At 44.4% G+C, this 27,138-nt stretch overlaps 1 protein-coding gene across 1 annotated transcript in view; it reads left to right on the top strand.

The window, feature by feature from the left end:
• COMP (cartilage oligomeric matrix protein) overlaps window positions 1-15,200 on the top strand; it is a 37,821-nt gene extending 22,621 nt beyond the window's left edge. Inside the window, exons 8-18 of the mRNA XM_089535836.1 lie at window positions 79-186; window positions 383-542; window positions 2,125-2,243; window positions 2,525-2,577; window positions 3,363-3,556; window positions 4,664-4,842; window positions 5,519-5,567; window positions 6,372-6,568; window positions 8,397-8,569; window positions 13,017-13,156; window positions 14,750-15,200. Of these exons, the coding sequence (XP_089391962.1) occupies window positions 79-186; window positions 383-542; window positions 2,125-2,243; window positions 2,525-2,577; window positions 3,363-3,556; window positions 4,664-4,842; window positions 5,519-5,567; window positions 6,372-6,568; window positions 8,397-8,569; window positions 13,017-13,156; window positions 14,750-14,799 (1,422 nt within the window). The 3' untranslated portion in view covers window positions 14,800-15,200. The remainder of the gene's footprint in view (window positions 1-78; window positions 187-382; window positions 543-2,124; window positions 2,244-2,524; window positions 2,578-3,362; window positions 3,557-4,663; window positions 4,843-5,518; window positions 5,568-6,371; window positions 6,569-8,396; window positions 8,570-13,016; window positions 13,157-14,749) is intronic.
• Window positions 15,201-27,138: the final 11,938 nt, after the last annotated feature.

Here is a 27,138-nt window from a genome sequence, read left to right as displayed (position 1 = left end):
AAGAATAATTCAGATATCATATCCCTGTTCTCACGGCGTACCTCTAACATCCAACCATTGCTTCCTTACTTTCCCCAGGACAACTGCGTCAGCGTTCCCAACTCTGGGCAAGAAGATGTGGACAGGGACGGTATTGGAGATGCCTGTGATGACGACGCTGATGGGGATGGGATAACAAACATTGAGGTGTGAACTCATGTCTTTGAGTCATTTGTGCGAGTTTTAGGTTGTTCTGTTTGAAAACTGTTCCTTTTGTGCTTACCAAGATAGTAGAATAGCAGTGCATTCTTTCACACTGGGCTGTATTTGGACATCCGTCGTGTCAGTTCCCACATCTTCTTTCTCACACTCCAATGACTGCTAATCTCTCCCTTCCCTTCAGGACAATTGTGTATTTGTACGAAACACAGACCAACGAAACAGTGACCAGGACACCTTTGGAGATGCCTGCGACAACTGCCGCAATGTAAAGAACAATGACCAGAAAGACAGCGATGGAGATGGACAGGGAGACCTCTGTGATGATGACATGGATGGAGACAGTGAGTGTCTATGCTTCGGTTCAATTATTAAATGATATGCTGAGAAGATGGTCTGGGGGAACCTCTTCAGCTAACTGTGCCCTATTATCTCACAGACATATAGAGGGAATGCCTATTCTGAAATGAGGCTTTCCACCTCTGTTCCCTCACATGAAAGATAATCCCAATCTTAGGAGTGCTTTAGTTATTAATTCCTCCATGGCAAAGGGTTAGACTAGAATCATCAAATCATAGAATCCGAAAGTTGGAAGAGACCACAAGAGCCATCCAGTCCAATCCTCTGCCACTGGACACAATTCATGTATTCCCTGTGACAGATGGCCATCCAGCCTCTGTTTAAAAACCTCCAAAGAAGGAAACTCCACCACTCTCTGAGGCAGCATATTGCACTAGTTGAACAGCTCTTACTGTCAGGAAGTTCTTCCTAATGTTTAGTTAAAATTTGTTTTCCTGTAGTTTGCATCCATTGCTCTGGGTCCTATTCTCTGGAGCAGCAGAAAACAAACTTGCTCCATCCTCAACATGACACCCCTTCAAATATCTAAACAGGGCTATCATATCACCTCTTAACCATCTCTTCTTCAGGTTAAACATACCCAGCTCCCTAAGTCTCTCTTCATAAGGCATGGTTTCCGGACTCTCCACCATTTTCGTCACCCTCCTCTAGACAGCTTGTCCACATCTTTTTTCAATTGTGGTTCCCAGAACTGGATGCAGTATTCCCAGTGAGGCCTGACCTAACCAGAATAGAGCAGCACCATTACTTTCCTATACCTCTATTGATTTAGCCTTGACTTGCATTGGCCTTTTTAGCTGCCACATCGCACTGTTGATTCATGTTCAACTAGAGGTCTACTTGGACTCCAGATCCCTTTCACACATATAAGTCTTGTTCAGCCAGGTGTCTCCCATCCTATATCTATGCATTTCATTTTTCCGCCTTAAGTGCAGTACCTTACATTTCTCCATGTTGACATTCATTTTGTTATTTATGGCTCAGCTTTCTAACCTATTAAGGTCATTTTGAATTTTGATCCTCTCCTCTGGGGTATTAGTTACTCCTCCTATTTTGGTGTCATCTACAAATTTGATAAGCATGCTTTCTATTCCTTTATCCAAGTCAGATGTTGAATAGCCTGGGCCCAGGACAGAACCCTGTGGAACCCTGTGGCACTCTTCAGGATGAAGAGGAGCCATTGCTGAGCACCCTTTGGGCTGCATCTCCCACCAGCTCAGGATAGCTCCCTCATGGGAGTTGCAATTCAATCATTGCAAAGTGTCTAGTTTTCTCATAGAGGAATGGACCAATATAGTGCTGGCACAGGAATGCTATCAAATCATTTCTCTCTCTTTTCACTCTGCCTACCTCCAAACAAAAATTATTTATATAGAAGCCATTTCTTAGCATTGTTGCATTGTTAGTGTGATCAAGGAATAGGAGTCAGGGACTGTAGAACCCTGTAATGAATTAAGTTATACTGTTGAGATTAAAACGAATCTGATGCCATCAGATGAAACTGGTGGCGTGGGAAGCTTTTCATATATATAAACAGAGTTGTTTCACATTGGTATCCCTTCACAGAGATTAAAAATGTGATGGACAACTGCATGAGGATACCCAACCCGGACCAGAGGGACAGTGATGGAGATGGCGTGGGAGATGTCTGTGACAGCTGCCCATTGATCAGTAACCCAGACCAGGTAAGCCCTCACCTGAGTGGAAGGAAAGAGGAAGGGAAGCCCAGGATGCTATTGATGGAAATGGGCATTTGGTGGATATGGGCATCCAGAATTGTCATAGTGATTTATGCTTGTGTGAGTACGCCTTCTCCAGACATAGAGCAAAACTGCATTGGTGGGCTTTTTCACTTCCTCGGCAGCAATAAAGATCTCGGCCTATGTTCCCTCTGAGCCTCTTAGATTGTTTTGTCAAGTTTTATTTTTATCTCAATGACGTTCTTTTCTGGTTCCCACTTTTGTAGAAAGACACCGACCACGATCTTGTTGGTGACCCCTGTGACACCAACCAAGACCGGTGAGTAGCAGAAACAGTTCCTGGAAGGTTTAGACAGACATGGAAGCTATGAGCAACAAGTTTCCTGCAATGCGCAGGTGGAGGGGACCGGAGCCCTGTGCGCAAGGACCATTACCTTTCTTAGCAGCACTTCAGAAGTGGCATTATGTCCTGATGGAAGTGGCAGTCTAGCAACAACTACTATACAGTCACACCTTTCCCATCTATGGAGTTTATCACATGGAGGCAAAGTGCCCAAATCCTGTGCAGAAACGGGATTCAAAACCCAGAGCAAAAAACGTGAAAGCGGATTGTTTTTCAAACAACGTCGAGGTTAATGAGCAATAATGCGACATTAACCTGGACAAAAAGGCAACAAAAGGTGCCGCTTTTTACTTTTGGCATTTCCCAGAAGTAAAAAGCAGCGCGTTTTGTCGCCTTTCTGTCTGGGTTAATGTCGTGTTAATGCTCATTAACCCCGGTGTCATCTGAAAAACAACCCACTTTTCTGGGAGTTTTTCCACTTTCTGTTCTGTTTAATGTCAGACGTCTGAAAATCAATCCAATTTTGCGTTTTTTCCCCAGTTTAAATCCCGTTTTTGCACAGGATCCCTCCCGTATGATAAACTCCTATGTCTAAAAGGCTCTCTCTTTCTGGCCATGGTTCCAATGTTACATATGCTCAACGTCTACTTTTAGTTAGGGTTGCTGTTTTGGCATTTATGTCTTGCCCTTTCCGAATACTGGAGTACAAGGTGCCTTACGAACATATAGCTAAGTCCTTCCCCACTTTTTCTCTCATCTAGGGATGGAGATGGCCATCAGGACTCCAGGGACAATTGCCCATCTGTGCCCAACAGCTCTCAGCTGGATTCAGACCGGGACGGAATTGGTGATGAATGTGACGACGACGATGACAATGATGGCATCCCAGATCGGAGGCCCCCAGGCCCTGACAATTGTCGCTTGGTCCCCAATCCTGGGCAACAGGACTCAAACAGTGAGAATGATCCTGTCTCTCTCTTCTATGGAGCCCATGAGACCTTCCTAAAATGGCTCTGTGCACACACACAAATGTGGCTTTATGCACACACATGTCCATTGACGGCATGACTCAGAGAAGACCATGTACTCTTATGAAGCACATCTTGAGATCTAGCAATTGGTTGTTCCAATTTTGTTGTGTGCCATCAAGTCATTTCTGACTTATAGAGATATATTTGGGTTTTCCTGGTAGAATTTGTACAGAGGAGTTTTGACATGGCCTTCTGCTGAGGCTGAGAGAGTGTGAAGGTGAAGGCTTTCATAGCTGGCATCCATAGTTTTTTGTGGGTTTTATGGCCTATGTAACCATGTTCTAGATTCAGAACTTATTCCTGATGTTTCACCAGCATCTGTGGCTGGCATTCTCTGAAGATGCCAGCCACAGATGCTGGCGAAACGTCAAGAATAAACTCTTCTAGAACATGGCCACATAGCCCAAAAAACTCACAAAAAACTGAGTATAATATACCCAAAACCACACAATGGGTTTCCATGGCTAAGCATAGGATGTCTTCTGGCGTCCCACTCCAACTCTCTGACCACTATACCACACTATCTCTCCTAGGTTTTTTTCTTGCCAAAGTTTTGCCATTGCCTTCTTCTGAGGATGAAAGAGAGAGAACACTATGCCAAAGATTACCCTGTGAATTTCTATGACTGAAGGGGGATTTGAACTCTGGTCTCTCAGTGGTTTGGCCCAATGCCCAAACCACTACACTATACTATTTATTAGTATACTATTTATTAGAAGTGGAGTGGCAAGTCTCCAACCTGCCCAGATTTTAAATATGATATTGCAAGATCTTTGAGGCATGGACCTAGACTTTTCTTGGTGTCAGTAGCAGAAGAAGGGAGGCATGCTTTTGCTCAGGGCTTTGACTTGCTGTCATCTCTGTCTGAACTTTTCTTGGAAACGCTAGGGAAAAATCCTTGAAATAGAGAAGATAGAATAAATGACCATCCCCTAGATCCCACACTAGTTCACTTGCCTTAATAAAGTTGCCTTTTGGACAATATTCTCGGAGTTGTTGGGGAGCTCACCTTCTCCTCTTTTCTTCTGCAGGAGATGGCATTGGAGATGCTTGCGAAGACGACTTCGACAGGGACCAGGTGATCGACCGCATCGACGTGTGTCCCGAAAACGCCGAGGTGACACTGACTGATTTCCGGGCTTTCCAGACAGTTGTGTTAGATCCTGAGGGTGATGCACAAATTGACCCCAACTGGATCGTCCTCAACCAGGTTGGTGGGACAGCAACATTAACTCACACACGGGAGGGGGACTACCTAACATGCCCCACGCTCCTTTTGCACATACCTTCTGCTGTTTCACAGATGAAAACCTGGGCACATGTGGTCAAACCACATCATAAAATCATAGGGTTGGAAGAGACCACAAGGCCATCCAGTCCAACCCGCTGCCATGCAGGAATTCTGTATCAAAACATTCCCAACAAATGGCCATCCAGCCTCTGCTTAAAGACCTCCAATGGAGCGTTTTCCACTGTCAAACAGCCCTTACTCTCAGGAAGTTCCTCCTAATGTTGAGCTGGAAACTCTTTTCCTGGAGCTTGCATCCATTGCTCTGCCTTCTAGTCTCTGGAGAGGCAGAAAACAAGCTTGTTCCCTCCTCAAAATGACATCCCTTCAAGTATTTAAACAGGGCTATCATATCACCTCTTAACTTTCTCTTCTCCAGGCTAAACATACCCAGCTCCCTAAGGCGTTCCTCATAGGACATGGTTTCCAGACCCTTCACCATTTTAGTCACCCTCCTTTGGACACACTTTGGATATCAGTGTGTGCTCAAGATGGCAAAAGGGATGGGAGTTGTAGGCCATCTAGAGAACCCCAATTTCATTGCTTCAAGAACCCTCCAGACTAAACAACATTAACCTTCATTTTTTTCTTTCTCCAGGGTATGGAGATTGTTCAAACTATGAACAGTGACCCAGGTTTGGCTGTCGGTAAGTAATGTTTTGGACGCTTTTGGAAACAAGCAGTTGTTGCTTTATTTGCTTTACATTCCTGCATCTGAGGCTGAGAGAGTGTGACTTATCCAGGGATGAGGGTTAAATGATGATGATGGTTGCTACTAAGCAAGCGCAGGTATACCTCCATTAAGAAAGCTGACATGTTCCTGAGCATTACTTCATGGAAAATTTGGTACCAGACAGAAAAGTAACTTGAGAAGAATTGGGTAGATTCCTGAACGACAAAAAAGGGAGAGCTGCTCAACATGTTTCAGCTAACTTTTTGTCCAAAACTAAAAAGATGCTCACAAACAACCAGCTCAGGAAAGCCTTGCATAAGTCAACACATTTTGAACCTTCTAGGGATCACCTGAAAGTTTCTTGCAAAATATAATAATAATAATAATAATAATAATAATAATAATAATTTATTTTTACTTTAATTTCTTCTTTTAAATTGAAGTGTGTTTTTAACTGATGTGTGTGTTGTTAATTTGTTGTTCTTCACCTCAACTCCTAGAGAGAGGTGGGTAAGAAATAATAATAATAATAATAATAATAATAATAATAATAATAATAATTTCTTACCTATCTGTATGGGTCAAGGTGGGGAACAACAAATTAACAAACAATATCTGTTAATCACATGCATCAGTTAAAACACACACTTTTTAATCTTATAAACTGCTCTAATAAAGGCTTTGTTAACTGAGGCACGTTTGTATCCAGACCGGATGACATGGTCAACCGGTCAGGATGCCAGTGACAACTTCTGTCCTCTTCCTCTCTTGGTTTCAGGTTACACCGCATTCAACGGCGTGGACTTTGAGGGCACTTTCCACGTGAACACGGCCACGGATGACGATTACGCCGGGTTCATCTTCGGCTACCAGGACAGTTCTAGCTTCTATGTGGTTATGTGGAAGCAGATGGAGCAAACATATTGGCAAGCAAACCCCTTCCGAGCTGTTGCTGAACCTGGGATCCAGCTGAAGGTAGTAATGGTTTGGCCAAAATCCGAGCCAAGATCAGCAATGAAATTGTGGAGTTGATCAGACTAGCGAGATTTAGTTTTTCTCCGCTTTAACTTTGGCTTAACTTCGCATTATGTCACATTAACAGCGGTGTCGTGTGATAAACTTCGGGCATTTCCGGGTCTTCTCTAATTTAATTCTTGTTGAATTTAACTCCAGCGGGAAAACGGGATTTCAACAAGAGTTAAATTAGAGAAGACCCGGAAATACCTGAAGTTTATCACACGACGTCGCTGTTAACATGACATAACACAAGGTTAAACTGGAGTTAAAGCAGAGGAAAATGGCAGCTTTTTACTTTCGGGAAACTCCGAAAGTAAAAAAGGTGGCGTTTTTCTCTGCTTTAACTTTGGTGTAACTTTGGGTCATTTCACTTTAGCAGGAACTTGCCTTAATAAACTTCCCAAATTTGTGAGTTCGGTTTAAATTCGAATTTAACTCTAATTTAAATCCCATTTTCCCACGGGAACTCGACTAGTGTGATAAAGCTCATAGAGAGAGAGGTGGGTAGATAGTTCTGCTTTCAAGACTCCAGTCTTCCTTTTCCAGCGCCTTCTGAGAGCCAAAGATCTCTTCCAAGTCTACATTTTTATCCCAATGATGTCCCCATATGTGTGGCCTTCCAAATGTTGGATTGCAACGCCTATCATCCCTATGAGTTATATTACAGTTGCAGCCAAACAAGACATATCAGCCAGTCCTGAATTCTCCTTTTCCTTGAAATTCATCAAGGAAGAAGGAATCTTTGTTTCTTGCCAGCTCCTGCATTGCTCTTGACTTGTTCTCTGCAGAGTAACTGACTATGGTCCAAAATACACTGCAGAAATAATCCGGTTTGAGACAGCATTAACTGCCCAGGCTCAGTGTTAGGGAATCTTGGGAACTGTAGTGTACTGTGGCACCAGAGCTCTCTGACAGAGGCAGCTAAATGTCTCACAAAACTACAGTTCCCAGAATTGCCTAGCATTGAGCCTGGGCAGCAGTCACAAACTGGATTATTTCTGCAATGTGTTTTGGACCTAAGTCTGCCCTTTAGGAAAGAGATCATTTGACATCTTGCGTCCTACACTGGTTAACTGGAAACCCACCAGCAAAGTGGTAAAGGGATGCCTTCCCTCTGATGTTGCTCAGAGATAGACTGCCTCTGAACATGGAGGCCTCATATGGCCATCTCACTTACTAAGACTCCTATCTCCCCATCAATTCGCCTAATGCCCTCTTTTAGCTTTCTAAGACAGAAGCAATTTCCATAGACAATTGCAGAAAAAAGAACTTTCTTCTTGCTTGCTGAGTCTTCTTTCAAGTTAGTGTTGGATGGTCCCATCTTGGTTGATATGAGAGGGAGGAAAAAAAAGGGCTATATCCATAGTGTTGTTTCCTATACTGCAGCTTTATAAACTTCTGCCATGTTTCCCCTATATCTCTTGTCTTGTCCCTAAAAGTCCTGAACCCTCTATCTTTCCCCATTCCCAAATCTCTCTGGGCTCAGTGTTGGGAAGGGAGTTCCCCGATTCATCTACACATCTTAGGCCCTGAGACCAGAAAATTTATTGTTATAAGGGAATTTAAATTGTTATGTTGATGGGAGGGACAATGGATTTATTTTATAATGTTGTATTTTCATGCATTTGTATGCCACCGCCTTGATCCTGATGGAGAGGTTTGATATAAATACATTATTATTATTATTATTATTATTATTATTATTATTATTGGGCCATCGGTCCAGAAGCCAATCTTACTTCTGCCCTCTCTAAGTGGCACATCTCTACCTCATTTTCAAACCCAGGCGGTGAAATCAAAGACTGGGCCTGGGGAATATCTGAGGAACTCTCTCTGGCACACTGGAGACACTGCGGACCAAGTGAAGCTGCTGTGGAAAGACCCCCGAAATGTTGGCTGGAAAGACAAAACTTCTTACCGCTGGTTCTTACAGCACCGCCCCCAAGTGGGCTACGTCCGGTAAGCGGCAGCAAGGGCCCAAACTGTTACACATGGCATGGAACGATCCAACAGCCCCTTCACTTTGGCCTGTTGACCAGCAGACCGAACGGGTGCATACCCACATTGAGACTTCTTGGCAATGGCAGCCTGGTTACAGAATTCTCCTTGGGCCAGTCCAACAGGTTCTGCCCTGGTCCTCTTTTTAGATAGCGCTAGGAAGTTTACTCGCTATTGTCTGGGTTGATGTTGATAATTGGAATGACATCAATGTGTAACTTGGCATCTACAAGTTCCTTGCAAAATGGGAGGGGGGGTTACACATTTCAGAGGGGTTGCCTATTGGCTCTGAACCTGTATGACAATGTATCAGTCTAAGGCCCTATACAGACAGGCCAAAACTTCCTCAGATGCATTTGGTCAAATGCATCTAAGCAGACTTTAGTCTACGAAAGCTCATGCTGCCAACTTCTTTCTTTAGTTAGTCTCAAAAGGTGCTACAATAGCTCTCTACGTATTTATTCCAAAAAGTACTTGGGGAATCATTTGCTGTATTCATTGGTTTGGGTGAGGTCTTTAAAATGATGTATGTTTTGCATTCATTTGATTTTTCATATTGTCTTTAATGGTTTTGATTTGATATGAAGTGCTCTTTAGAATACAGTACATTTGACAAATGGTGGTGAGGGAAACGACTAACAAAAATTAACCTTAGAAAGTTCTTAGCAAAGTGTTTGTCATGCTGGCGTGTTTAAGGATAACATCATAATTTGTCTAATTAATAAATTGTAAGCTGCTCTGATAGCCTTGGCTGAAGAGTGGGGTATAAATAAGTAAGTAAGTATCAACATCATCATCATCATCAGGAAGTATTAAATTCAGTAAGAGAGAAACATTTACAATAGATTTTTGTGGTTTTTTGCGGACTATGTGGCCATGTTCTAGAAGAGTTTATTCCTGATGTTTCACCAGCATCTGTGGCTTTGGCATCGTCAGAGAATGCTGGCACAGAAAAGAATTGGGTATATATATACTCCTGCCTTCCCACAGTATGTGTGTGTGTGTGTATATACACACACACACACACACACACACACACACATACCCAACTCCTTTCCAGGCAAGCATTCTCTTCAGATGCCAGCCACAGATGCTGGCGAAACATCAGGAATAAACTCTTCTAAAACATGGCCACATAGTCCAAAAAACCCACAAAAAACTATGGGTGGCGGTCACAAAAGCCTTTGGCTTCACCTTTACAATAGACATGGGGAATCTCTGCACCTCCAAATGACAACTCCCATTAGCTCCATCCTGTATAGGCACTGGGAAGGCGAAAGGGATGGCGAAAATAGTCAAACTGACATAGAGGAAACAAGGCAAACAGTGCAAGGACCCAACAGTGGGAGGCAAAAAAACTTGCACAGGCAGCAAGTAAAAGGGAACCATGGTCTGCAATGTCTCTACACTAATGCACAGAGCATGGGAAATAAGCAAGATGAACTCGAACTCCTAGTACAACAAAGCAAATATGATATAATAGGCATCACTGAAACCTGGTGGGATGAGTCTCATGATTGGAATGTGGAAATAGAGGGGTATAACCTTATTAAGAGAAATAGGCCAAACAGGAAAGGAGGAGGAATAGCACTATATGTCAGAGATATTTACGCCAGTGAAGAGATCCAGGACATCAATCATGGAAGCCAGGTGGAGAGCATCTGGATAAGAATCAAAGGGGAGGGAAACAACAAGGGTGTTACGGTGGGAGTCTACTACAGACCCCCAAGTCAGACTGATGAATTGGATGATATCTTTCTAGAACAGATAACCACACAGTCAGAAAAGAGGGATGTAGTAGTGATGGGCGACTTCAACTATCCTGATATTTGCTGGAAGTCAAACTCAGCAAAATCCTCAAGGTCTAGCAAATTCCTCACTTGCCTGGAAGACAATTTCATGGTCCAAAAGGTGGAAGAGGCAACAAGGGGGTCAGCTATTTTGGATCTGATCCTAACCAACAAGGATGACTTGATTAATGGGGTGCAAGTGGTGGGATCCTTAGGTGGAAGCGACCATGTTCTCCTGGAGTTTGTTATACAATGGAAAGGAGAAGCCAGGCAGAGTCAGACACGCATCCTAGACTTTAGGAAAGAGGATTTCAGTAAACTTAAAGAAGTATTGAGGGCGATTCCATGGTCAGAAATACTAAAAGATAAAGGAGTTCAGGACGGATGGGACTTTCTCAAAAGGGAGATACTGAAGGCACAATCTCAAACAGTTCCAGTGAGAAAGAAAAATGGGAGGTGTCTCAAGAAACCAGGATGGATGACTAAGGAACTTTGAACCGAGCTAAGTTTGAAACGGAACATGTATAAGAAATGGAAAAAGGGGGAAATCACGAAAAAGGAATTCAAAGAAATAGCAGGCATGTGTAGGGGTAAAGTCAGAAAAGCTAAAGCGCAGAATGAACTCAGGCTTGCTAGAGAGGTTAAGAACAATAAAAAGGGCTTTTTTGGATATGTCCGCAGCAAGAGGAAGAAGAAGGAAACGGTAGGGCCACTGCGTGGAGAAGATGGCAAAATGCTAACAGGAGATAGACAAAAGGCAGAATTACTCAACACCTTCTTTGCCTCAGTCTTCTCAGAAAAGGCAAAGGGTGCTCAACCTGAGGATAATGGAGCAGAGGACAGAATAGGGGAATTTCAGCACAGAATAAGTAAAGAGATAGTAGAGGAACACCTTGTTAATCTAAATGAATTTAAGTCTCCGGGACCAGATGAACTCCATCCAAGGGTATTAAAAGAACTTGCAAAAGTAATATCGGAGCCATTGGCAATCATATTTGAAAACTCCTGGAGAACAGGAGAGATCCCAGCAGACTGGAGGAGGGCAAACGTTGTCCCCATCTTCAAAAAGGGGAAAAAAGAGGATCCCAACAATTATCGTCCAGTTAGTCTGACATCAGTTCTAGGACAGATTCTGGAGCAGATCATTAAACAGAGAGTCTGTGAACATCTAGAAGGCAATGCCATAATCACAAAAAGTCAACATGGGTTTCAGAGAAACAAGTCATGCCAGACAAATCTAATCTCTTTCTTTGATAAAATGACCATCTTGGTAGATGAAGGGAATGCTGTGGATATAGTATATCTTGATTTCAGTAAGGCCTTTGACAAGGTTTCCCATGACATTCTTGCAAACAAGCTTGTAAAATGTGAGCTAGACAAAGTAATTGTTAAATGGATCTGTAATTGGTTGACCGGCCGAACCCAAAGGGTGCTCAACAATGGCTCCTTTTCATCCTGGAGAGAAGTGACCAGTGGGGTCCCACAGGGCTCTGTCCTGGGACTAGTGCTATTCAACATCTTTATCAATGACCTGGATGACAGAATTGGGAGCATACTTATCAAATTTGCAGATGACACCAAATTAGGGGGAATAGCTAATACCCCAGAGGACAGGATCAAGATTCAAAATGACCTGAATAGACTAGAAAGCTGGGCCAAAGCTAACAAAATGAAATTCAACACAGAGAAATGTAAGGTACTGCACTTAGGGCGGAAAAATAAAATGCACAGATATAGGATGGGTGACACCTGGCTGAATGAAACTACGTGTGAAAGGGATCTAGGAGTCCAAGTAGACCACAAGTTGAACATGAGTGAACAGTGTGATGCGGCAGCTAAAAAGGCCAATGCTATTTTAGGCTGCATCAATAGAAGTATAGTGTCTAGATCAAGAGAAGTAATAGTGCCACTGTATTCTGCTTTGGTCAGGCCCCACCTAGAATATTGTGTCCAGTTCTGGGCGCCACAATTCAAAAAGGACATTGAGAAACTGGAGCGTGTCCAAAGGAGGGCGACAAAAATGGTGAAGGGTCTGGAGACCATGCCCTATGAGGAACGACTTAGGGAGCTGGGGATGTTTAGCCTGGAGAAAAGAAGGTTAAGAGGTGATATGATAGCCCTGTTTAAATATTTGAAAGGATGTCATATTGAGGAGGAAGCAAGCTTGTTTTCTGCTGCTCCAGAGAACAGGACCCGGAACAATGGATGCAAGCTACAGGAAAAGAGATTCTACCTGAACATTAGGAGGAACTTCCTGACAGTAAGGGCTGTTCGACAGTGGAATGCACTTCCTCGGAAGGTGATAGAGTCTCCTTCCTTGGAGGTCTTTAAACAGAGGCTGGATGGCCATCTGTCAGGGATGCTTTGATTTGGATTTCCTGCATGGCAGGGGGTTGGACTGGATGGCCCTAGTGATCTCTTCCAACTCTACGATTCTATGATTCTATGGGGGAGTTGGAATTCAATGATATGTAGAGGGCCAAAGGTTTCCCCCACCAGTTTTTATGAGAGAAGCAACGTTTTGATTTGTTGAGCTTCTTTGGTCAACAGGGTGAGAATGGATTTAGCATCATCTTTTAAAACCTGACCTATCTGCATCCTTTGGACTCCCTTTCCAGAGCTCGTTTCTATGAAGGCCCTGAGCTGGTGGCAGACACAGGAGTTGTGCTTGACACGACAATGCGAGGAGGCCGCCTGGGTGTCTTCTGCTTCTCGCAGGAGAACATCATCTGGTCCAACCTACGATATCGTTGCAACGGTGAGCAGGACAGCCCTCGAAGAACCCATCTGTCAATGCTAGCAGAATTTAAGTCAACAAGTTGGGGGTCAGGAGGTGGGGAGCAGGCCGTTGGTAATAGATTCAAGGAAGAAGTTGGTAGCGTAACAAAATGACAAGGTCATTTGAAAGACAAATTTTATGCCAAAGACGGATAAACTCCACTCGTGTTGTTATATTACATTAATTGTGGCCCCAATGTGAAATCTTAAGAGAATGCTCAGCAAACTCTGCCTTGCTAGAGTGATTAAAAACAACAAAAATAGGTTTCTGGGTTATGTCCTCCACAAAAGGAAAAATAAGAAAATGGTAGGTTCATGGAGAAGATAGCAAAATACTAACAGGGAACAGAGAAAAGGCAGAACTACGCTTTCTTTGCCTTAGTCTTCTCTGGAAAGAGAAGAGTGCTCAACCTGGAGAAAATGGAGCAGATGATGTCGTACGGGAAATGCAGCACAGAATAGGGAAAGAGGTAGTACAGGAATACCTGGTTAATCTAAATGAATTTAGGTCTCCAGGACCAGATGAACTACATCCAAGGGTATTAAAAGAACTTGCAAATGTAATAACGGAGCCATTGGCAATAATCTTTGAGAATTACTGGAGAACAGGAGAAGTCCCAGCAGACTGGAGGAGGGCAAACGTCCCCATCTTCAAAAAGGGGAAAAAAGAGGACCCAAACAATTACCGCCCAGTCAATCTGACATCAATGCCAGGAAAGACTCTAGAACAGGTCACAAAACAGTCAAGTCTGTAAGTGCGTAGAAAGGAATGCTGTGAGAATTAAAAATCAGTGTGGATTTTTCAAAAAGAAGTCATGTGGCTAATCTTAGCTCTTTTTTAAACAGAGTCACAAGCTTGGCTCTATCCTCGACTTGGCAGGGATGCTGTGGATGCAGCATACCTTGTTTTCAATAAAGCCTTTGACAAGGTCTCCCATGAAATCCTTGCAAAAAACCTAGTAAATAGTGGGCTAGACAATGCAACTGTTAGGTGGATTTGTAATTGCTTGACTGGCCAAACCGAAAGGATACTCAGCAATGGCTCCTCTTCATCTTGGAGTAGTGACCAGTGGGTGCCACAGGGTTCTGTCCTGGGCCCAGGGCTATTCAACATCTCTATCGGTGATTTGGATGATGGAATAGAGGGCTGGCTTTTCAAATCTGTAGATGATACCAAATTAGGAGTAGTAGTTAATACCCCAGAGGACAGGATCCGAATTCAAAATGTCCTTATCAGGACCCCTCATTTTCCTTCAGTTTTTACACAGCAGAACCTTATTCTGAAGGGCTGAGTAACACATGCAAAATAGTCACAGAAATGGCTTACCCAGAGAGCACAATTTTTGTATTAGGCCTGTATTAGGGTTTGTGGCCCTCCACATATTGTTGAGCAACAGATCCCAGAGTCCTTGCTGGCATAGGACTGATGGGAGTTGCAGTCCAACAGCATCTGGATGGCCTCAATATTGCTCCCCCCCCCATCAAACTCTTTGCTAGGAAGACAAGATCTTGACATTTGTATGCCTGCAGTTCCCTCTAATTCACACTCATTTCTCATCTTTCCCATTTACAGATACAATCCCTGAAGACTACGAATCTTACCGGAACCAGCAAGACTACTAAACACCACTGCCTCACCTGGACGGATTTACCTGAGACTCACTATGCCTGCGTGCACTGCTTGTATTTTTTTTAAAACAACAACAACAACAACACAATCTATATTGTGAAGTGTCCCAGAATGCTTTGCAAATGCCTGGCCCTTGCACATCACTTCCCTCTTACACTCTCTCAGAAGTCTCCATGGAGTGGCTGGCTGCAAGTGGGGCCTTGTTTAAGATCACATCTAAGTCATGTTGAAGAGCAGCTAATCCCAGGTTGATTCCAGAACAGAAAGATGCTATTCAGTTCTTTGTTGCTTTACTTCCCAGATTTCCCCAAGTGAGCAAAGGGAACCAAGATGAAGGCAGAAAATTGGATGTTAGTGCCTAAATCCCTCGTAAACCTCAATACCTTGGATGTTCTGAAGCCACGATTAAAATGTAGTGTAGAAGGGCCCTGCCATTATGCCAAAACATGGGGATGGTCTCTTCTTTGGCTTCTCCTGAGCCCCCCCCTTAAATCCCTTGGGTGCAGCTCTTACCAGTTTGAATTCGGGCACAAAGCAGAAACTTGTTCAGAGGCACTGGGAGCAAGGGGACATTCCCTCCAGAAGTGGGCCATTTCTGCTCTTGGAATAAACCTTTTTGTGAACGTTTCAGATCTTTCGTTTCGTTTCTGTTAAAAAACAAAAGAACACAGGTTTGTGAAACCACCAAACTATTCTGATTCATTCCATTCAAGAGTGATGGGCCTTACGTTCTGGGAAGGGGCCACAGCACCAGCTTCGCATGTCAGCCCCCTCCAGTTAGTGATGGGAGAAGTAGAAAAGTTTGTGACAGCCAAGAGGAGTGATGTGGGGCAAACCCCCGTAGAAAATTTCCCATGGAAAACAATGCGGATCATTCAGGAAAAGTCGGGAAAAAGACTCGGTATTGAATATCCCGGGTTAAGTGGGTCTTTTGGTAGCTCCTCCCAAAAGCGCACCAAGTGCATTCAGGGTAAGTGTGAACACCAAGGAAATAACCCAGATTCATCCCAGATTATTTTCGTATCATGAATTTTTGGGCCTTGGATTCCCAATCATCAGTATTCAGAAAAGCAAGGCTGAGCAGCCAGAGAGAAAAACAGCTGAACTTTATTACATTTCATTTACAAATAATGCAAAGTTACAAAGACAAAAAAAAAAAAAAAAAAAAGCCTTCACAGGGAAAAAAAAGAGGAAACGAAACAAACGAACAAACAAAAATTGAAAAGAATGTACACAGAGGTTTACGGCTTTTTTTCACATCATTGTCATTTTCGTATATTGCAAAAAAGAAGAACAAGCACACACACGCTTACAAAGCCACCTTCAGGGATCCATATTTTTTTTTGCCAAGAGAGAAAAAGCCACAATAAATTAAGCTTCTATGCTCCAGAGTTCCTGTGCTCCTTACCCCCAAAGTCCTCCCACGCCCCCCCAAAAAACCTGTAGGATTTGCATATATCAGTAAAGTCATTCCACTCGTTCTCAAGGTTTTTATATATATATATATATATATATATATATATATATATATATATAGAAAGGAGTCTTAAGATACAATAAGTGAAAGAATTGTTTGCTTCCCCACCTTTACTCTTAACCCTCAAACATGAAGCATGTGAGGTATATTTATACAGTTGGCCCTCCGCATTGGCAGCTTTAATTCGCGTGCCAGAGCAGGCACACATGCCGCAGGTTCGCCACCATGTTCCTCCAATGCAACTCTGATGGAAATTGACCATAGAGGAGGACTTAAGAGTTTACTAGAGCAGAAACATCTGTAGGTATTTGTAGGTCCTCCAGTGTGATTCTATGGTCAACTTCTACCAGATGTTGACCACAGAGTTGCGCTGGAAGACCTAGTGCAGTGATGGCGAACCTCTGGCATGCGTGACGGAGGTGGCATTCAGAGCCCTCTCTGTGGGCATATGTGCCATCACCCCAGCACAGAGTTTGCCAGCGTTTGTTATTAGAAAGCCAGAGGGATGTGGCACTTTGCAATAAATAAGTGGGGTTTGGGTTGCAGTTTGGGCACTCGGCCTCTAAAAGGTTCACCATCAGTGACCTAGTGAGTCCTAAAACATAGTGTTTTCTTTTAATTTGCATGTTTTCCTGTGCCGCTAACCCCAGTGAATGTGGAGGGCCAACTGTACATCTATCTATCTAGACAAGCATGCATGCACACATACACATACACACATATACGCTTGTCTGGACAAAGTTGCATCACTTTCCAGATGAACCTCATCCTCCCACCCCTGTCAGCTATTTTAGTTTCATGTCTCATGTCTGAAATTGGGGTGCGGGGGTCAAGGAGAGACATTAATTTGCTTCCCCAAAGAAAACGACATCTTAAAACATTGCCACCCTACGAGCGAGAATTAACAGTTTTTTAAAAAATAAATAAATTGTTAAGCTGCAATAATGTTTAAAATTCTGGATGTTTCTAGTAGTACAGATAAAATGTTGTTATAAATATGGATTATGTTAAAAGGTGCAACCGCTCATGCCGCATACACTTAGGAACTACTTAAGACAAAAACGTTGTAATTATAATAATAACAACATATATTTAAACAGATCTTGCGGACGGAAAATATGTTCGCTTGTAGAATAAATACTGACGTTTTGAACGGGTGGTTTCCCCTCCCATGTCAGAAAATAATTTTCTCCTGGTCTTTGTCTCTATTTTAGGAAGTGATTCGCACAGGGCACCTTCAGCCTGGTGGCCACTGGATCTGGTTAGTGGCCATGATTGAAAATCACACCTTACCCAGTCCTTCTCCTAATCTAAATGCTTCTGCAGTCTCAACCTTGCCTTCCACAACAAAGTTTAAAGCAGCAGTGAGCAACTGGAAGGCCGCTGGGCCACATCAGCCCCCCGCAGACCCTCATCACCACCAGCACAAGAGAGAAAATCAATTCTTTTTGCCCCAAATGTCTCCAAAAACCCTCATTTTCACTATGTTTTCAGGCCTCTTTGCGTCCTGGAGATAAGTATTTTTAAAAACGGAAGGTGACCCGCAATAATTTCCCGTTCACTTTTTGTTTAAAAAATGTCCTCTAGCAGGTCTTGGCCCGGAGAAAAGATGGAGAAAATCCGCCTAGAAAGCATTTGGCACATTTCTTTGAGACCTGGGGGGCTTGAGCTGCTGGCATCTGAGCTTCAAGGAACTTTTTAAGAGCAGCGGGTGAAAGAGGTTTGTTGGTCCGCCAAGAGATTCAATCTAGAGCATTTTACTGGGGGGAAACCGAGTAACTGCGATAAGATACATCCATCTTGGCTTTAAAACAAACATGAAAATGAAGCAGCTCCTCACAATCTTTCAACAGAAGGGGGAAACAACTATTTCAGATGAAGCCTCTGAAACCAGATAAATCCTTTCCACTTCAATAAACTGGGCATTTGTACTAAATTTAACTCTTTACTTTTTGGGAAATGGGAGGAGACAGGATAAAAAGGTCTAACATTCAACCCCTCGTCACAAAATATCCAGATCTAATTATGATCATGCAAGTTTGCACTTAGCTCTCTGAAATCTAAAGTGCTTTGCTTAAATATACTGTATATACTCATGTCTAAGCCTAGAAATGTTAGTCAAAAAACTGACCCAAAATAATCTGAGTTGATTTATCCACAAGTCAATGTAAGTACTGTACCTTAACTCTCATAAAAGTAGAAAACATCCCCCAATGAAATGCAATCCTGGAAGCACTGACCTCCCTTTACTCTCTTATCTGTCCAGCCTTCAGTGTGAACACAGTTATGCGTCCTGAACGTTATTTGGCATTGTTTTCCTTGCCTTCATCCTTTAGATCCTTTATTACATGACCCTAATGTCTTACTCTCTACATCCATGGGTCATATCAAAGTCTATCATTTTGGGCTCCTAACCTTGATTTATATATGAGATTGGCTTACAGTGGAAAATATACGGCAATTGTCATGCTTTCTATTTTGCATCAAGAGAGAAATAATCCCTTGCCGGGTCATAACCATGTGTGTCCTGTCTCTTTTAGTGATTTATACATGTGATTTTAGTGATTTATATATGCACCTCTATCCCCAGTCTTCACACGAGGGCATGCCTGCACAATGCCTGTCCAACACCATATGCAATGAGAACATGGCCATGCTCCACAGGCATTTTAGCATCTTTCACTGGATGGCGCAAAAGCATTGCAACCATCTGTTGTGTGAAGTTTCTATCAGGGCTGTTTTGGAAGCAATTTTGGGTGGAGCTGGTAGAAACCGACTCCAACTCTGGCTTTAAAATTAAAATTTTTTTTTTATCCTTTTTGATTTTTCAAGAAAAAAAGCATTTGTAATGTTGACTGACATTAAGAAGAAAAGCCCTCCCTTCAGCCACCATCTTGGGGGGAGAGAGGCAGGCTAGCTCCAACTGCCTGCCTGAAGAAGACAAAGCCCTCCCTTCAGCCACCATCTTGGGGGGAGAGAGGCAGGCTAGCTCCAACTGCTTGCCTGAAGAAGACAAAGCCCTCCCTTCAGCCACCATCTTGGGGGGAGAGAGGCAGGCTAGCTCCAACTGCTTGCCTGAAGAAGACAAAGCCCTCCCTTCAGCCACCATCTTGGGGGGAGAGAGGCAGGCGAGCTCCAACTGCCTGCCTGAAGAAGACAAAGCCCTCCCTTCAGCCACCATCTTGGGGAGAGAGAGGCAGGCGAGCTCCAACTGCTTGCCTGAAGAAGACAAAGCCCTCCCTTCAGCCACCATCTTGGGGGGAGAGAGGCAGGCGAGCTCCAACTGCTTGCCTGAAGAAGACAAAGCCCTCCCTTCAGCCACCATCTTGGGGGGAGAGAGGCAGGCGAGCTCCAACTGCTTGCCTGAAGAAGACAAAGCCCTCCCTTCAGCCACCATCTTGGGGGGAGAGAGGCAGGCGAGCTCCAACTGCCTGCCTGAAGAAGACAAAGCCCTCCCTTCAGCCACCATCTTGGGGAGAGAGAGGCAGGCGAGCTCCAACTGCTTGCCTGAAGAAGACAAAGCCCTCCCTTCAGCCACCATCTTGGGGAGAGAGAGGCAGGCGAGCTCCAACTGCTTGCCTGAAGAAGACAAAGCCCTCCCTTCAGCCACCATCTTGGGGGGAGAGAGGCAGGCGAGCTCCAACTGCTTGCCTGAAGAAGACAAAGCCCTCCCTTCAGCCACCATCTTGGGGGGAGAGAGGCAGGCGAGCTCCAACTGCTTGCCTGAAGAAGACAAAGCCCTCCCTTCAGCCACCATCTTGGGGAGAGAGAGGCAGGCGAGCTCCAACTGCTTGCCTGAAGAAGACAAAGCCCTCCCTTCAGCCACCATCTTGGGGAGAGAGAGGCAGGCGAGCTCCAACTGCTTGCCTGAAGAAGACAAAGCCCTCCCTTCAGCCACCATCTTGGGGAGAGAGAGGCAGGCGAGCTCCAACTGCTTGCCTGAAGAAGACAAAGCCCTCCCTTCAGCCACCATCTTGGGGAGAGAGAGGCAGGCGAGCTCCAACTGCTTGCCTGAAGAAGACAAAGCCCTCCCTTCAGCCACCATCTTGGGGAGAGAGAGGCAGGCGAGCTCCAACTGCTTGCCTGAAGAAGACAAAGCCCTCCCTTCAGCCACCATCTTGGGGGGAGAGAGGCAGGCGAGCTCCAACTGCTTGCCTGAAGAAGACAAAGCCCTCCCTTCAGCCACCATCTTGGGGGGAGAGAGGCAGGCGAGCTCCAACTGCTTGCCTGAAGAAGACAAAGCCCTCCCTTCAGCCACCATCTTGGGGAGAGAGAGGCAGGCGAGCTCCAACTGCTTGCCTGAAGAAGACAAAGCCCTCCCTTCAGCCACCATCTTGGGGAGAGAGAGGCAGGCGAGCTCCAACTGCTTGCCTGAAGAAGACAAAGCCCTCCCTTCAGCCACCATCTTGGGGAGAGAGAGGCAGGCGAGCTCCAACTGCTTGCCTGAAGAAGACAAAGCCCTCCCTTCAGCCACCATCTTGGGGGGAGAGAGGCAGGCGAGCTCCAACTGCTTGCCTGAAGAAGACAAAGCCCTCCCTTCAGCCACCATCTTGGGGGGAGAGAGGCAGGCGAGCTCCAACTGCTTGCCTGAAGAAGACAAAGCCCTCCCTTCAGCCACCATCTTGGGGGGAGAGAGGCAGGCGAGCTCCAACTGCTTGCCTGAAGAAGACAAAGCCCTCCCTTCAGCCACCATCTTGGGGGGAGAGAGGCAGGCGAGCTCCAACTGCCTGCCTGAAGAAGACAAAGCCCTCCCTTCAGCCACCATCTTGGGGAGAGAGAGGCAGGCGAGCTCCAACTGCTTGCCTGAAGAAGACAAAGCCCTCCCTTCAGCCACCATCTTGGGGGGAGAGAGGTAGGCGAGCTCCAACTGCTTGCCTGAAGAAGACAAAGCCCTCCCTTCAGCCACCATCTTGGGGGGAGAGAGGTAGGCGAGCTCCAACTGCCTGCCTGAAGAAGACAAAGCCCTCCCTTCAGCCACCATCTTGGGGGGAGAGAGGTAGGCGAGCTCCAACTGCCTGCCTGAAGAAGACAAAGCCCTCCCTTCAGCCACCATCTTGGGGGGAGAGAGGCAGGCGAGCTCCAACTGCCTGCCTGAAGAAGACAAAGCCCTCCCTTCAGCCACCATCTTGGGGGGAGAGAGGCAGGCAAGCTCCAACTGCCTGTCTGGAAGAAGAAAAGCCCTCCCTTCAGCCACCATCTTGGGGAGAGAGAGGCCTGGCCTGAAAGACTAAGAGCCCTCTTCCGACCACCATCTTGAGGGGGAGAGAGGTCTGTTATGTTTGTTTGTTTACTTTGTATTGTACTTCCTGTTGTACACCGCTTTGATCTAATTTGGAAAAGCGGTATATAAATAAACATTATTATTATTATTATTATTATTATTATTAAATAAATTCACAATGTCAAAGAAGCCTCCCGTGAAGAAGGCTGTGTTTGAGCATTTCACCCACATTTGTGACAGAAAACATTTTAGATGTCGGGGTGTGACACAGCCATGTGAAGACAAATGGTGCAATGCCATGGAGGAGTCGGAGAGCGGTGGCATTTTACATTTCTATACCGCTTCATAGTGAACTTAGCACTCTCTAAGCAGTTTACAATCTATAAGTGAACTTACAGATTCATAGTGAATTTAGCACTCTCTAAGAAGATTACAATCTGTTAGCCAATTGCCCCCAACAAGCTGGGTATTCATTTTACCAAAAGGATGGAAGGCTGAGTCAACCTTGGAGCCCTGGGATCGAACTCACAACGTTGTGGCTGCAGGACCAGCTTTTAAGCATCAGGGTTCCCAAAGAATACAAAAATAGAGGAGTCAAGAGTCTCAGGCTTGGTATAGTGACTCCACAGCCCTGGTATCTATTATAACTCTGGGTGCAGACACACACAAAACAATGACCCCCCAAAACACTGGCAGATGTATTCCAATTGCTTCACAATCACAAAATATCAGTGAACGTCAAGTCAGGATGCATTTCCTTCCAGACTGAAGACTGAAGAGCAGCAGGGAGGTGATGACAGAACTGGAAGGGACAATATCACACTACACTGTTATAGCTCTATTATTCCACTTAAACTTCTATGGCTGCCTTGTGTGGCATTCTGGGGTTTGCAGTTTAGTGAGGTCTAAGAGCTCTCTGCTCAAGAATTCTAAATGCCACTCTTTCAACTATAAATCCCGGGATTCCACAGGAAGCAGTGATAGCAGTTAAAGTGGGAAAATAGAGCTCTAACAGCGTAGTGTAATATTGCCCTATGACTAAGTGTCATTCTGCAATCTTTTCTGCAGACTAAACATCACTCATTATTTCAAATGTTCCTTGCAGGATTCGGTTTCCAGACTTCGTTCCGCATCTTGCCTACCAATTGGTACTCTTGGTACAGCCTGACATGTTCAAAAGATAATAGAGCTATTGCTTCCAAGTAGGCACTCCCTTTTGGTTACGGCACCGCACTTCTTGCTTAATGTAGCCAAAGCTCTATGATCACATTAATGTTGCCTAATGCAAGGTATGATCACATCAATGTAGCCGAAGATCTAAGAACACATTAGAGATTTTTGCCGCTACATGACACAGCTGGCTCAAAATCTACCAAATCCTCGATCCTTTTCTCATGTACTGATCTGTACATGACGTATCATGTTCATGATACATCATGTAGACCAGTGGTCCCCCAGTTCTTTGGGGCTATCACCCCCTTTCCTTTTGGATGACAACCCTAGAGAATCACCCCAGTGCATATTTCTTGATATTAGGTCTATTGTTGTACTGCAAGTTCAAAACAACCAATCTCAGTTGTTGATCCCTTTGCACCCAGTCACCTTGGGAGCAGCAACTGAGCATCGGACTGAGCAGCGACTGAGAAGCCTCTCAACCATGCTGGCCTTGCGGAAAAGGTCAATGTGGACAAGAGGTCTCTCGGTTGCTGCTCAGTTGCTGCTCTCAGGGCAGTCAGGTGCAATGGGAGAAGTTTCTCCCCAGAGACTCTCAATCCTTCATCGGGGCACAGAAATATGCAGCCGGTGTGTGTAGGGGGTTTACAGAACCCATATGCTCTGGACTGAAGACAGGTGTGGATGAGGAAACGGAGAGATTTTAACTATCAGTGCTGCTCCAAGACGAAGGATTCTTTCCAAGAATCAAGCACAGATACTCCTTCCCCAGAGACTTCAAGTGTCCCTTCTCCCACAAAACACTGTTTCTTCTGCTGCCTCTTCTCTCTGCCTGTCTGATAAAAGAAAGCAGGAGCAGCAGCCCAGCTCCAACCTGCTGACCAAGTCCCAGCAAAGCTCACAAAGCTTAAGCAGGGTCCCAAATGTGAACACTCCTTTTTGTGGCCAATTCTCCCCACCACTATGTGTTCTAACTCTTTGCTCCAGTCTGTCCCAAAACGGCACCACTCTGAGACACAGAAGCGATGCTACTGGTGTAGACGGTAGCCCTCCTCACCACACGGCAAACTAGTTTTCTGACATCTCCTTCCCTCTGATTTTAGTTGCATGTCTGAAAGAATAAAATGGTGGAAAACTGAATATTTTATACATTTGGGAAAATTAAGGGTTGGGGAAGGAAGGAAAACCAGGCAAAACGTTAATGCTTTCAGTTCCTTTTTAGCTTGCAAGATTGTCCATCAGAAAGATGTGACTTGATTTGAAAATAGAGAGGTTGCCCAGAATTTATCACAGCCTGCGCGCTCAATAAGGCATGCTAGATACTGACAGCTATTATATATTTTGTTCTATTTTCATATAAAGAACAGAAGGTGTTTTACTGAAGAAGCAGCTAACTCAAGAGTGCATTTCTAAAGCGCCAGGCCCAGCCATCTCCTCAGGCCTTCCTCTAATAGTAGAAACCAACCACTCACACATGTCAGTCATATATTTATACATACATACATACCTACATGCATACACACACACAAGACACACCCTCCCCAAACCTTAAAGAAAGAAGAATAAATAAGTACTGAAGCACAAACAGATTAAGTTCTTTAAAGTAGTGTTGATGTTTTGTCCCTCCCCACCCATTCACATCTTGCAATGTACTGTACATAAATTCCACCGAAATGCTAAAACGCTTTCTGTTTCGCTGCCATTAAAAAAACAAGTGAGAGAGTGAAAGAAAGGTCAAAATGATCTATACAGAATACAAAAGACAGCGCAGTGCCTGTAGAAAGTGGGTGAAATGCCAACTTGGGTGCCCACTGCCACAAACACAAAAGTACACAACTTAAAAAAATAATAAGAAGAAAATTAAAACTTGTTTTTTTCCTTTTGTCCCTTTTTTATTTAAAAAAAAGAATGCATATATGATTTCAATTGCTCTTTCACAATGCTGTCACAGTGACAAGAGGTTTTTTGTTAAAAAATAAAATATTAAAGCGCTATCAGTGTTGGGGAAGGGGGTCCTTTTTCTGAACTTTGAAGGGATTCATCCAACGGGCCAGACTGGGCGAGCAGATTTAAAAATGAACCAGCCTTAAAATAAAATAGAATAACATTTTAAAAAAACAATTTAATTGAAATTTTAAATTAGATGTAAAAACGAGTATCATAGCTCTCTTCATTTTTCTTCCTTTTGTTTAAAGATACTCAGCCTCCTGGCTTGCTGCTTAAAAACACCAACAAGCAAGCAAATGAAAGAGCAAGTTAATACCAGGAAAGGTTCTGACCAACGAGAAGATGCCCCCAAAGTTCCTAGTGCGAGAGGCATAGGCTAGCATGCAAAAAAGCCTAGCAAGAACAAGATGCAGTGTCCCCCTGCCATACATGCAGTGCTTCCGAGGGTGGCCTGAAAGCATGGCAAGGGTTTGGGGGGCCTTTATGCCGCCCACCAACTCATCTTCGTAAGAATGTGCCTTGGCACCACAATTTACAAGAGGATCCCACTCAGGTCTTTTTGGGAGCAGGAGACAGAAGTGGGATGCCTGCCATCCTGGCTCATCCATAGAATCATAGACCGCAAGGGCCATCCAGTCCAACCCTCTGCCATGCAGGAAATCACAATCCATTCAATGAAGCTGCCCTTGCACAGCAGGGCCTGGACTGAGCTCCCTCCCCAAGAAATGAAACAGACGTCCAAAACTGTCAAGTACACACACATCAATGCCTCTTCCCACCTTTGTGCCCATTTTAGTCAGAACCTAAAGAGCCAGGTTTGTGTCCAAGTGTGACTTATGTCTGGCTTAGGACACAGGCCTTATTGTTATTACAGTTGGCCCTCCACATTTGAGGCTTTGACTTTTGTGGATTCGATTATTGGCGGTTTTGGTTCATACATTCTCTCCAGGAATCTCTAAGTCCCCCAGAGTGATGCTGCTGGAAGTTGATAGTAGAGTTGTGCTGGAGAACCCAGACGTTCCTAGAGAAAACACTTCTCTAGCCATTTGTAGGTCCACCAGCATGATTCTGTGATCAACTTCTGACAGATGTTGACTGCAGAGCTGCACTGGAGGACCTGGAGATTCCTAGAGAGGTCTTCTCTTAGGTAGAAAGAACAGCGCTTTTTTATTTGCAGTTTTCCCACATTCACAGGGGTCCTTCACCCCGAATTCCTGTGAATGTGGGGAGAACACTGTAATAATAAAAATTGAACGGGGCCAGCTAATCTGATTGCTGCTTATTCAAGTTCTGACCTTTCATATTCTATCTCTGTCCCAAGACTCTTCTAACCCCAAAACTTTTAGGGAAATAAAAATAATTTCCAACACCAATATAGTTCCTGAAGATGCTTGCCACTGGGATTGTCATGCTTCTCTTAATGAGCTGAAACTTATACAGGATCTGTATCTCTCTTTTTGATATAATTACCAGCTTCTTAGATGAAGGGAATGCTGTGGATATAGTATATCTTGATTTCAGTAAGGCCTTTGACAAGGTTCCCCATGACACTCTTGCAAACAAGCGTGTAAAATGTGGGCTAGACAAGGCAACTGTTACATGGATTTGTAATTGGTTGATCGTCCGAACCCAAAGGGTGCTCAGCAATGACTCCTTTTCATCCTGGAGAGAAGTGACCAGTGGGGTCCCACAGGGCTCTGTCCTGGGCCCAGTGTTATTCAACATCTTTATCAATGACTTGGATGACAGAATTAGGGGCATACTCATCAAATTTGCAGATGACACCAAATTAGGAGGAATAGCTAATACTTCAGAGGACAGGATCAAAATTCAAAATGACCTGAATAAACTAGAAAGTTGGGCCACAGCTAAGAAAATGAACTTCAACAGGGAGAAATGTAAGGTACTGCACTTAGGGCGGAAAAATGAAATGCACAGATATAGGATGGGGGACACCTGGCTTAAGGAGACAACATGTGAAAGGGATCTAGGAGTCCAAGTAGACCACAAGTTGAACATGAGTCAACAGTGCGATGCGGCAGCTAACAAGGCCAATGCGATTTTAGGCTGCATCAATAGAAGTATAGTGTCTAGATCAAGAGAATAGTGCCACTATATTCTGCTTTGGTCAGACCCCACCTGGAATACTGTGTCCAGTTCTGGGAAAAACAATTCAAAAAGGACACTGAAAAACTGGAGCCATGTGTCCAAAGGAGAGTGACTAAAATGGTGAAGGGTCTGGAAACCATGAAGCCCTATGAGGAAGGACTTAAGAAGCTGGGGATGTTTAGTCTAGAGAAGAGAAGGTTAAGAAGGGATATGATAGCCCTGCTTAAGTATTTGAAGGGAGGCCACACTGAGGAGGGAGCAAGCATGTTTTCTGCTGCTCCAGAGGATAGGACCCGGAACAAAGGATAGAAGCTCCAGGAAAAGAGATTCCAGTTCAACATTAGGAGGGACTTCCTGAGAGTAAGGGCTGTTTGACAGAGGAACACACTCTTTCCTTGGAGTCTG

Source organism: Sceloporus occidentalis, unplaced genomic scaffold, assembly GCF_023333645.1.
Source record: "Sceloporus occidentalis isolate IW3139 unplaced genomic scaffold, rSceOcc1.0.p SCAF_8, whole genome shotgun sequence".
NCBI classification, from domain to species: domain Eukaryota; kingdom Metazoa; phylum Chordata; class Lepidosauria; order Squamata; family Phrynosomatidae; genus Sceloporus; species Sceloporus occidentalis.
This window is presented reverse-complemented; position numbering and strand designations above follow the sequence as displayed.